This window comes from Microcaecilia unicolor, chromosome 4 (genome assembly GCF_901765095.1).
Source record: "Microcaecilia unicolor chromosome 4, aMicUni1.1, whole genome shotgun sequence".
NCBI classification, from domain to species: Eukaryota; Metazoa; Chordata; class Amphibia; order Gymnophiona; family Siphonopidae; genus Microcaecilia; species Microcaecilia unicolor.
The window spans coordinates 342,755,097-342,767,927 of record NC_044034.1 but is presented as its reverse complement, the minus strand read 5'-3'; the positions used below and the strand labels follow the sequence as shown (position 1 = coordinate 342,767,927).

The 12,831-nt window shown below is 45.7% G+C and overlaps 1 protein-coding gene across 4 annotated transcripts in view; it reads left to right on the top strand.

Moving 5' to 3' along the window:
• Positions 1 to 12,831, top strand: part of LOC115469475 (trifunctional purine biosynthetic protein adenosine-3-like) — an 85,293-nt gene that overhangs the window by 35,123 nt on the left and 37,339 nt on the right. For all 4 annotated transcript variants that reach the window (XM_030202163.1, XM_030202161.1, XM_030202164.1 and 1 more), the window contains exons 9-11: positions 1,027 to 1,112; positions 1,994 to 2,162; positions 5,419 to 5,650. In XM_030202163.1, the coding sequence (XP_030058023.1) occupies positions 1,027 to 1,112; positions 1,994 to 2,162; positions 5,419 to 5,650 (487 nt within the window). The remainder of the gene's footprint in view (positions 1 to 1,026; positions 1,113 to 1,993; positions 2,163 to 5,418; positions 5,651 to 12,831) is intronic.

The following is a 12,831-nucleotide window of genomic DNA, read 5'->3' as shown; positions in this document are numbered from 1 at the left end:
CACGGGCAACGTTTGGGCAAAGCATGTGCTGGGTGTATAGATACACATATTGAATGCTGTCTTTTACACGCATTCTGGCCCACACACAGGTACGGGTACTTAACTGCAGCTATACGGCTAATGTAAGTAATTGTACCTTGCATTTAAGTATATTTTTGGTCACTTGCGCTTGAATTTTATAAAGAAACTAGTAAAAAAATGCCCGTTTCTGACACAAATGAAACGGGCGCTAGCAATGTTTTTCTCGGAGTGTGTATGTTTGAGAGAGTGTATGTGAGAGAGAGAGAGTCTGGGTGTGAGTGTGTGTGCAAGTGCATATATGAGACAGTGTGTTTCACACAGATACAGTGTGTGTGAGACACACAGGCATATTTTCAAAGCACTTAGCCTTCCAAAGTTCCATAGGGTTCTATGGAACTTTGGAAGGCTAAGTGCTTTGAAAATATGCCTCACAGACTCTCTGTGAGACAGTGTATGAGACCAAGAGAATGTGATACAGAGTAGCTCATTTTCAAAGCACTTTTTGGAAGGCTAAGTGCTTTGAAAATATGAGAGAGAGAGAGAGAGTGTGTGTGTGTGTCAGAGATACCTCCCCCCCTCTGGTGTCTGAGCGTTACTGTGCAGGATGCTGAGCTCTGGCTGTGCTTCAAGAACTGACCAATCCTATTTAATAGAATGCACCTCCAACATTCTGAAGCCGAGAAACCTCGTGTGGTTGGTCGGTTCTGCTTGTGATGAACCCGGAAGTACGTGATGTCAATTCAGGAGATGGATACAGAGAGCAGGAATGCCTCAGCCATGCAGTCAGCTTCAGAATGTTGGAGGTGCGTTTTATTATATAGGAAGTGGAAGATTTACTGTTCTTTATATAATAGGTTTGGAATAGGTGGATAACTAGCACCTTTGTTAGGCACCCTGTGTTAGATTGTCCTTTTAATGAGTATAAGGATCTGATTAATATATTGAACTCCTAGTTTTCTATTAATCTATTCAAGATAAAACCTTTTCCTGTTTGCTTTTGATTAGGTGTGCTGTATGCTGGATTAATGCTCACCAAGGATGGTCCTAGGGTTTTAGAGTTTAACTGTCGGTTTGGTGATCCAGAGTGTCAGGTGAGTACGCTATAAAAAAGCCTTAAGACAGGGCTTCCCAAACCTGTCCTGGGGGACCCTACAGCCAGTCAGATTTTCAGAATATCCATTGTGAATATGCACAAGTCTCCAGTACATGCAAATTGATCTCATGTATATTGATTGTGGATATCCTGAAAACTTGAGTGGCTGTGTGAGGTCCCTGGGACAGATTTAGGAAGCCTAATGTTAGACAATAACAGTATTATCTTGTTAGACATTTATAAAATTCTGTATTTTCCAGCTTTGGATATTTTGTGCTGGGTATAGAATTGTGTATTTTTTTTTTGTAGTTTGCACCTTGAAATGTGTGTTTTAATTTTTCTAAAACAATATGCAGTCTTTGATTTTCTAGCACCCACTGAGCATGCGCTTGCACTCCTCACCATCTGTCCTCTGGTGTGCTAGTCCCTGCTTCACCATTATTCTCAGATTCCTGTGAGCCTCTGTTCTGCCGGTTCACTGTTTGCAATTCATTCCAGGCCGCAAGACTCTGGAAAACTCTTCCAGAAGACTTAAGGTCTATTACAGATTATAAAAATTTTAGAAAGCTTTCTTTATTTTAGAAATTTGTATTAGCATTGATATGATTCTGTTGATGTTTTGTTGCAATTGGGGTGATTTATTATGTCATGTTACATTACAGATTGTTATAATTTGCTGGCTACTCTTGTAACTGTGATCCATATTGAACTAGTTTTTGGTATATGCAGAATATAAGAATAAATGCTATGCTATGAAAATTGCTTGAATGCACATCCTCAGAATCCTTCTGGGTATTTTTTTTTTTAATCCCCTGATTGTTTGATTTTAGTTTTAGGCTTTTTAATGGTGATGCCCATTAACCTACACTTGTTTTATAGGTAATCCTTCCACTGCTTAAAAGTGATTTATATGAGGTTATGCAGGCAACCATTGAAGGCAAGCTCTCAAGCTCCATGCCAGCGTGGTTAAAAGATCACGTTGCAGTGACAGTGGTCATGGCCAGTGGTGGCTATCCAGGGGACTATTCCAAAGGCCTGGAGATCACTGGTAAGTCTGACCTCTAACTGCTTGGGATACTGAGCATTCATTTTCTAAAAATGCTCCTGAGGCCCTTTCTTAGCCTCAATACAAGAGTTTTCTATGATGGCAATATAAATTAAAAAAAATAGACTAAAATCATCAGTACGGGTAATAGTTTATCTGTAGAGGGCAGTTATTCTGGAGCCTATACAGCCTATTCCAATGTAGTGACTTGTGTTAATTGTTGCAAATGTGTTTTTGTATAGCACTGTACACGTGCAGCTGTTCAAAACAATTTTTCACAGCTTTACTGCTGGGGTGGGGAACCTGTGGTCCATGGGCCACATGTGGCCTGCCATTGAATTTCATTCAGCCTGCAAGACCGTAGGAAGTATACACAGAAAATGGCCCACACAAACAACATTAACCAGAGTTTTGCTGTCAATGGAACTGTTGAAGGGACACAACAACAGGACAAGACATGTTTGACAGCATGAGTAACTGTTTGGAAAAACAGAAGTATAGGGTATTGGACCTGTTGCTAAGACCAATCAGAGATGCAACAAAATGAGATCAACATCTTGTTGGATGTATAGGTCGGAACCAGATTGAAACCAGTGCCTCGGGGGACCCAGTTCTTCCTCCTACACCTCCCCAACTGTATCCTGGGGGATCACTGGCTTGGAAAGAAAGTCAGGAAAAGAAAACAACAAACAGAAAACCTTCTCAAATTAGTAAAGTTTATTCTTACACAACATTAGGAAAAAGTAAGAAGTTAGTTTTTGTAGCAAAACAAAACAGGGGTGGGAAATACTATCAGGGAAATAGCCAGTACTCAGGCATATCTGGTCACTAGCATCCCAGTAATTTGAGATGTTCTGCCCCACTTGTGCCTTTTGTTTAGATCTTATATAGAATTCTTTTCTCAGTTCAAAGTGAATACAAAGACACCAGTTCTGACTGGTTCTGCAATCTATGTGAGAACAGAAGAACAATACCTCTGCAAGTCCAAACACACAAAAAACACAGCGAAGATGACTCGAAGGAAAAGTCTCCAGATGATGTGTAAACAGTTCAATTTTATTGATGAGTCCAGATCATAAATTGACAAAATGTGCTATATAATTCACTGCCAACAAAACTCAGTGTGATGACTGAATGAACATAAATTACTACCAGAATGGTTCAATGCCCTGTTTTTTCAAACAGTTACTAATGCTGTCAAACAAGTCTTGTCCTGTTGTTTTATCCTTCAACAGTTCCATTGACAACAAAACTCTGGTTAATATTGTTTGTGTGGGCTGTTTTCTGTGTATACTTCCTACGGTCTTGCAAACTGCTCCCACGTTTTCTCTGATCTTTGCCTCAACCTTCTCTCATCCCCTTTCAGAGTTAATTAGCACTTAGCTGATGGACAAACACTTGTATCACCCTGCCTCACATATAACCTCTCAGATCACAGTCGTCCTAGACAGTATTGCACTGAACCATTGTCCTTCAGTTACCTTACAGGGAAAAAAAAAGGGTGAAGGGGGTGCCCTTTGGTGCCTTCTGCTGAAAATTTCTTCTGTTTGGCTTAAATGTACAGTAAAGTTCAATCACCTCTCTGTCTGTAGATAATTCTTATAATTTGCACACCACTAGCACACACCATCAGTTACTGAACCTGCAGCACGGACTTGGCTCCCACATGGATCAAGGACTTTGGGGGGGGTGGGGCGGGGGAGTGAGGGTGTAGTATCCATTCCTGGCAGATATGGCCAAAATATTGAGAATTTTTTTTTAAATTTTGTGTTTTTTCCTCTATTTACATTGTACTGTTTAAAGACCAAGCATTTCACCATATTTGGCTCTTAGCTTAGTTTGGTAAGATATCTTTGTAGCTGGGGTGTGGTTGTTCTAGGCAATCAACCAACTCCCTCCAATTGTTCCTTTCATTGCAGATTGTTGCATTTTCTTTCTACTGTTTTTTTTAAAAATATGGCTGAGAAGAAACCGAATTTTTGATGTTTAGAAGACTGTAATATTCCTGTCTTAAAACATACCTTGGCACCAAATGTGTTCATTTGTGACTATCTCTGGGAAAATATGACTAAAGTCTTCAATCATGTTTTCTCAGAGATGGTCACATACCTTCCCTTTTCCAGTAGTTTTGCATACACATTTTGCTGAAGTCTTCAATATTTTCAGCTTTTGAGGCTCTGTGTAATGTATTTGCGCAAAATCAGTAGCTTCTCTAGCTGTTTTCTGAGAAATTGCCTCCATTGGAGTTCACCCAGCCTTTGGTAGCTGTATGGTGGTGTACAAGGAGCACCTCCCTGCACGATAGTCTTGATGCTGTTATGGATTATACTCTGTTGGTATGTCCTGCTGTTTCTATATCTCATTTAGAAAATTGTGTTAATTCTGGAGACTGCACCTTCAAAAAGATATAAACAGGATGGATTTGATCCAAAGGGTGACTACTAAAATGGTCAGTGGTCTTTGTCATAAAGTATATGGGGACAGACTTAGAGATCTCAGTATGTATACTTTGGAAGAAAGGCAGGAGAGGGGGAGGTATGATAGACATTTAAATACCTATGTGGCAAAAATACACAGTACATAAGTACATAAGTAATGCCACACTGGAAAAGACCAAGGGTCCATCGAGCCCAGCATCCTATCTACGACAGCGGCCAATCCAGGCCAAGGGCACCTGGCAAGCTTCTCAAACATACAAACATTCTATACATGTTATTCCTGAAATTCTGGATTTTTCCCAAGTCCATTTAGTAGTGGTTTATGGACTTGTCCTTTAGGAAACCGTCTAACCCCTTTTTAAACTCTGCCAAGCTAACCGCCTTCACGTTCTCCGGCAACGAATTCCAGAGTTTAATTACGTGTTGGGTGAAGAAAATTTTTCTCCGATTTGTTTTAAATTTACTACACTCTAGTTTCATCGCATGCCCCCTAGTCCTAGTATTTTTGGAAAGAGTGAACAGACGCTTCACATCCACCTGTTCCACTCCACTCTTTCAATTGAAAGGAATCTCTGGAATGAGGGGGGGCATAGGATGAAGGTGAAAGGGGGATAAACTCAGATGTAATCTGAGGAAATACTTCACAGAAAGGGTGGTGAATTAATGGGACAGCTTCCCAGTGGAAGTGGTGGAGATGAAAACAGTGTCTGAGTTCAAGAGAACTTGGGACAAGATCTCCTGAGGAAGAGTAGATGCCATGGATGGATAGACTGGATGGCCTTTATCTGCATCATTTTTTCTGTTTCTATATTTCTATACAGGATTGTCTAAGGCTGAGGAACTGGGGCTGAAAGTGTTCCATGCAGGGACAGCAGTGAAGGATGGCAGAGTGATGACAAATGGTGGAAGAGTCCTTGCAGTAACAGCTATTAAAAGTGATCTAATGTCTGCTTTGGAGGAAGCCAACAAAGGGGCAGCAGTTATCCAGTATCCTGGTGCAATTTACAGAAAGGACATTGGTTACCGGGCCATAGCTTTCGCGAAGCAGCCTAGGTGGGTACTGGAAGACACTCTCAGAAGATGATGTGGATTCTTCAATGAGTATTATATAGTGCTCGTGAATATCTTCATTAGTTCTCTGAAAATCTAATAAATGTGCAATTTGAACTGCTTCTTTCCTACTTTCAGTGATATATATTTTTTTGGATAATGCCAAAATTGAGCATGATGGGGGGTGTGGGAGATCCCCCCCCCCCCCAATCTCCCTTGAAAAATGCTGATTAAAACAAAATCCAATATAGCATAGGAATCAGTTATTCCCCTTCCCCTTTCACTATCATGCTTCAACACATAATTTAACAGTGACCTGTTTATCAGAGGTAATGTGCTGAAACTCCTCTGACAATGGATACTTAGTGTACATATTTTTGGCGGTTTAGGTCAATGCATAGTCCCAGTGGAACCAAGTTCAGTGTGCTATATTTTTATTTTATAAGAAGATTTGAAAAGATCTAATTCTCAGAGGACAAGCAGGCTGAATTATTCTCACACATGGGTCGGCGATTTGCGTCGGCCCGGGAATCAGCATAAAACCAGTGCTTTTTTTGTAGGAAAAAAAAAAGGTGCCGGTACTCATTATGGGCGGGGTCACCACATATGGCTCCACTCCTATTATAGCCACATCCACATTAGCCACACCCCTTATACCAGCTATGGCGCATATAAACAGACATCATAGAAAATATTATACTAGTATAGGAGAAAAAAAATAACGTGTTTTTTTTTTTTTTAATTATAAATAATTTCTGTAAGCTGTTACAGCTCCAGTATACCCAGTGCAAAATAAGACAGCAGGAAGGGAAGGGAAGAGACGAGGAGGCGAGCCTGCCTGCCTGCTGCTTTTACTGCCGGTTCGTCGTGACTTCGGGTAAATTAAAGATGTCAAAGCAGGGAGCACGGGTGCATGAACGGAAGGGAGCAGGCAGGTGAGCTGGACCTCACAAAGGTGCCGATATGCCATACCGGTGCGTACCAGCACAAAAAAAGCACTGCATAAAACACAGCAAAAAAAAAAGATTTGCCAGAGCTTTTTGTTGCGTGTGCAGCGGCGCACCGTGCATGCGTGGACTGACTTCCTGCCCACCGCGCAAGCGCGTACCTCAGTTTCTTTTCCACGTGAGGAGCGACAGCTTTTTACGTGGCTCCTCTCTTCGCGCCAGGGAAAAAGCCTTCTTCATTTTTGAAGTGTATTTTTTTTTGCTTCGTCTTTTGTTTTCATTTATTTCTTTAAAAAAGAAAAAAAAAATTTTTCCTTTTATTTTTCTTAGTTTCGTTTCTCCTGCTTAGTTTCCTTTCTTTTTTGATAGTTGCTGTCTTTTAGGTTGCGCGGTAGGGTCTCTCCCTTTTTGTGCCTTTTTTCATCACATTCGAGCTGTTTGGTTTTGCCGGTGTGGTCTTCCCTTCCATGTCATCGAAGACTCCCAGCGGCTTCAAACATTGTACTCGGTGCAACCGGACCATCTCAGGTATAGATACCGTGTTTCCCCGAAAATAAAACACTGTCTTATATTAATTTTTGCCCCCAAAAATGCGCTAGGTCTTATTTTCAGGGGCTGTCTTATTTTTCGGGGAAACATCGGGGTTGGCCCGCCTGCCCTCCGTCGCTCCCGGAACTAACCTTAAATGCCTCCTTTCACCTTCGCAGCAAGCAGCAGCAGGGCAGGCCACTCCTTCCTTCCATGTCCCGCCCTCGCCTGACTTAATGTTCGCGAGGGCGGGGCACGGAAGGAAGGAGAGGTCTGCCCTGCTGCTACTTGCTGCGAAGGTGAAAGGAGGCGTTTAAGGTTAGTTCCGGGAGCGATGGAGGGTGGGTGGAGGGGGGGCCTGGTGACCTCGGGTGGGGGGGGCGGCCCGGGGGCGGCCTTGTCTGGCTCTCGGCGACCCTGCTTTCAAACAAAAATTTGCTAGGTCTTACTTTCGGGGGAGGCCTTATATCTACCAATTCAGGAAAACCTCTACTAGGTCTTATTTTCGGGGGATGTCTTACTTTCGGGGAAACAGGGTACCCATTCCTGGTGTATCCAGTCTCTTGGGTCCAACCATAGCCCAGCTCATTGTGTCCTTTGTCTTCGTATGAAGAAAAGGGCTCAATTGGCTCGAGAAGCCCATAGAGAAAAACGTTTTGGGCTCGGTCCGGTCCTTCGACGTTGGAGGCATCAATGTTGGGAGTGGAGGTAGGTGTGGCTGCTGGGAGTAGTGAGGCGTCGATTGGGTCTCCACGTGCCTCGAGGCCTCCTACTGTACAGACCCTCCGGCACCGTCCATTGGACCCGACCCCGAGGCGGCGTGGGGATTCGATGTCGGCACTGAGGAGCCTCGGTGAGGTTCATCGAGCGAAGGCTAAGAAGCATTGACACCGTTCTCCCTCAATGCATGGTGCCAGGAGCTCCGGAGCGCTGAGGGATTTGGCACCCGAGAAGCGTCGGCGCTAGGAGGACCGCTCCCCCTCCATATAGGAGGTGCCGACGCGTTGGCCTCTTAGCACTGGTTCCTACTCCCGAGCCTCAGTAAAGTCAGCCACTGACTGCTCCACTGGCCCTGCAGCGTTTTCTGATGGCAGTTCTCAAAGAGCGCATCCGGACCTTGCTTCCAGAGCTTCTGGAAGGACTGCTGCATCAGTGTGCTTCAGCATCGGGGGTACTTGCGCCTGCCGTGCCATCTGCTGCAGCGGCATTTAGTCCTTCGCCTGCGGTGAGGTCCCTGAACTCAGTGCCACTTGCAGCTCTGGTATCAGCTGCCATCCAGGTCGACTCCCCTGCGACGTCGGTGGAGGAAGCTTCACCACAGTCCATGCGGGCGTCGGCCCTTTGACATCACCATCGAGACCGTAGGTCCTCGGCATTGAGACAGGCTCAGTCTCGGAGATCCCTGAGGGAAGTGCTTTCCGACACTGAAGAGGATCGCTCGTGGGAGTCGATCTCAGGTACTCTTCCTCCGATGAGTCCTTTGGGATTCCCTCTGAACCTTCCCGTCCACCTGAAAGTAGACTGATGCATCCTTCCTGGGGTGGGGAGTTCATGTAGATGGGCTTCACACTCAGGGAGCCTGGTCCTTCCAGGAAACAGGTTTTCAGATCAATCTCTTGGAGCTCTGAGCGATCTGGAACGCTCTGAAGACTTTCAGAGATCGGCTGTCCAACCAAATCATCTAAATTCAGACAGACAATCAGGTTGCAATGTACTACTCCAACAAGCAGGGGGGCACCAGATCTAGCACTCTGTGTCAGGAAGCCGTCCAGATGTGGCTTTGGGCGCGCTGTCACAGCATGTTTCTCCAAGCCACTTATCTGGCAGGCGTAAAAAACAGACTGAGCAGTGTAATGCACCCTAACGAGTGGTCGCTGAATATGGGCGTTGCCGGCAAGATCTTCCGAGCGTGGGGCACCCCCTCAGTGGATCTTTTTGCCACTCAAAATCAATCACAAGGTCCCTCAGTTCTGTTCCACGCTTCAGGCCCACGACAGACTAGCGTCAGATTCCTTTCTCCTACATTGGGGAGCAGGCCTTCTGAATGCATATCCTCCCACACCTCTAGCAGGAAAGACTTTGCTGAAACTCAAGCAAGACCTGGAACCATGATTTTGATTGAAGCCCTACTGGCTGCGTCAGAATTGATTCCCTCTTCTTCTGAAATTGTCCTCAGAAGAGCAGTGGAGATTGGAGTGTTTTCCGACCCTCGTCACTCAGAACGAGGGGTCGCTTCTACTTCCCAACCTCCAGTCTCTGGATCTCACAGCCTGGATGTTGAGGGCCTAGAATTTGCTTCCTTGGGTCTTTCAGAGGGTGTCTCCCGGGTCTGTCTTGCTTCCAGGAAAGATTCCACTAAGAGGTGTTACTCTTTCAAATGGAGGAGGTTTGCCGTCTGGTGTGACAGCACGGCCATAGATCCTCTTTCTTGTCCTACACAGACCCTGCTTGAATACCTTCTACATTTATCAGAGTCTGGTCTCAAGACCAATTCCATAAGGGGTCACCATAGTGCAATTAGTGCGTATCATCAATGTGTAGAAGGTCAGCCTATCTCTGGACAGCCTTTAGTTGTTTGCTTCATGAGAGGTGTGCTTTTGTCAAAGCCCCCTGTCAGACCTCTGCCAGTGATATGGGATCTCAACGTTGTTCTCACCCAGCTGATGAAAGCTCCTTTTGAGCCACTGAATTCCTGCCATCTGGAGTACTTGACCTGAAAGGTCATTTTCTTGGTGGCTGTTACTTCAGCTCGTAGAGTCAGTGAGCTTCAGGCCCTAAGTTCCATCACAACAGAGTAGTCCTCTGCACCCACCCTAAGTTCCTGCCAAAGGTGGTGTCTGAATTCCATCTGAACCAGTCATTTGTCTTGCCAACAATTTTTCCCCCTCCTCCTGCCCACCCTGGCGAAAGCAGCTTGCACACCTTGGACTGCAAGAGAGCATTGGCCTTTTACGTGGAGCGGATGATGCCCTTGAGAGAGTCCGCCCAGTTGTTTGTTTCTTTTGATCCCAACAGGAGGGGAGTCGCCATCAGAAAACGCACAGTCTCCAGTTGGCTAGCAGATTGCATTTTCTTCGTTTGTGCCCAAGCTGGGCTGATTCTGGAGGGCACGACACGGCTCATAATGTCAGAGCCGTGGCTGCGTCGGTGGCTCACTTAAAGTCAGCCTCCATTGAAGAGATTTGCAATGCTCCAACATGTTCTTCAGTCCACACATTCACCTTACACTACTTCCTTGAGCAGGATACCAGACGCGACAGTCTGTTTGGGCAGTCGATACTGCAGAATCTGTTTGGGGTCTAGAATCCAACTCCGCCCTCCTAGGCCCATTTTATTCTGTTCCAGGCTTCACTCTCATTCAGATTGTATATAGTTTCAGGTTAATCTACGTTATGTCCTCGCCGTTGCGAGGCCCAATTGACCAATGTTTATTGTTTTGGGTGAGCCTGGATGCTAGGGATACCCCATGTGTGAGAAATAATTCAGCCTGCTTGTCCTCGGAGAAAGCGAAGATACTTACCTGTAGCAGGTATTCTTCGAGGACAGCAGGCTGATTATTCTCACAATCCCGCCGACCTCCCCTTGGAGTTGTTTATTTGTTTATGCTTTTGAACTTAACTGAGGTACGCGCTTGCGCGGGGGGCGGGAAGTCAGTCCGTGCATTCGCAGTGCGCTGTTGCACGCACGACAGAAGGCTCTGTCAAATCTTTTTTTTTGCTGTGTTTTATGCCGATTTCCTGGCCAGTGTGGATCGCCAACCCATGTGTGAGAATAATCAGCCTGCTGTCCTCGGAGAATACCTGCTACAGGTAAGTATCTTTGCATTTCCTCCCCTCCCACCCCCAGCCCTTTTTGGGTATTTTTTTTTATTTGTTATTTTAGCTGAAATCCTCTGAGGACTGGAGGAGTAGCCTAATGGCTAGAGCAGTAGACTGAGGACCAGGAAAGCCAGGGTTCAAATCTCACTGCCACTCCAAATGATAATGGGCAAGTCACTTAACCCTCCATTGCCTCAGGTACAAACCTAGATTATAAGCCTTCCAGAGACAGAAAAATACCTATTGTACCTAAATGTACACTGCTTTGGTAGCTTTTGGGCTTGCAGTGGGTATATAAGAAACTTTAAACCATTTAATAATTTTTTAAAACAGGGACGATAGATTGCACACATGACAAGTCACACGCTTAAGGGGCCCAATTTCACGTATTGGCATTTTTCCCCACTGCCCCCTTTGATTGCAGCACCACTCGCCCTCTTTCTCTCCCCCTCCCCCCCCCCCCCCCCCCCCCCCCAGTCTGGTACTTCTCTTTCCTTGCCACAGTTAATCTTGCTGTGCACTGCTGGCACCCTCAGCAATAGTAGGCTGCTTCAACCAATCTGGGGGCCTTCCTTCAGCCGCACCCCGCTACTTCTGAAGCAACTTCTGTTTTCTTTTTTTTTTTAATTTCTGGAAGATTTTATTGAACATTGACAAATGTACAAACATCAGCAAAAACCATCGAACAAATTCAGCACATAAAATCCAACGAGAGCTTATCTCCTCAGCCCGAGGAAAGTATTTGGTGCCAAATGTCAACAAGATACCCTGAGCAGTCAGTATCTTCAACTTTTTCAACAGTTTTAGAAATATCCCTACAACCCTTACCCACAAAATCCACCCCCCCCCCCTCAACACCCCACACCCCTCAGAGCATCAGAACCCCACTAACCTTGTCGTCTCCTCGTTCCCCCCACCCCGCCGGGCCTATTAACAAGAACAGTTCTTCAAGAAGGGCTCCCACAGGCTCTCCCACTTCGCCACAGTACGACTTTGCTTGGCACGAAGTCTCTCCCGCTCACAGATATACCACAGCTTATTCAGCCAACGCACTTTTGAAGGGACCTCGGGAGCCTTCCAGTGTGCTGCCAGTACCACTCTCGCCGCCAACATGGCCTGCCTGGTCAATAGCCCCTGAGATTTGGTGAGGCCTGGTGGTTTTTTAGAAAAGAGAAAGTACTCCGGAGACCACTTAACCGGCCTCCGGAACCAGCGTTGTAATCTATATTGGATGGATTTCCAATATGCCCTAATTTTTGGGCAAGACCACCAAATATGACCCATGGTGCCTCTCTGGCCACATCCTCGCCAACACAGGGGGGATGCATCCGGGAACATGTGGCACAGCCTCGCAGGTGTCAAGTACCATCTATAAAGCACTTTTAGCACATTTTCCTGAAAGGGAACAGCAATCGATACCCTCGCCCAGCCGTTCTCCCATTCCGCCCAATCAGCCTCGTCAAAGGTAACCCCTAGCTCTTGGTGCCAGCGCTCCCTATGAAGTAAGCTGGGGCGAAGTTGCTGGCTCAGGTGAGAATAAAGGCAAGTAATGAGACCTCTGGTAGTCCGAGAGTCTTCGCAAAGATCTTCAAGAAAAGAATCATCTCGCAAAACTATCGAGCGAATCTCTCGAGAGGACAGAAAATGCCGTAGCTGCGTATACGCAAACTGGTCTTGGGGCAGAAGCGAAAACTGTTCCCTGAGTGAGTCAAATGAAATCAAGCGATCATCTTCAAAAAGCTGGCCCCAAGACACCAATCCCAGGGAGGCCCAACGAGTAAAAGGCCCGGGCTGAAGCCCGGGGGAAAAAAGCGGGTTATTAGCTATAGGCGAAAACCGAGAGAGCCTCCCCTCAGACTTAGTGAAAAGGCCATCCCAGTAATAAAAGGTG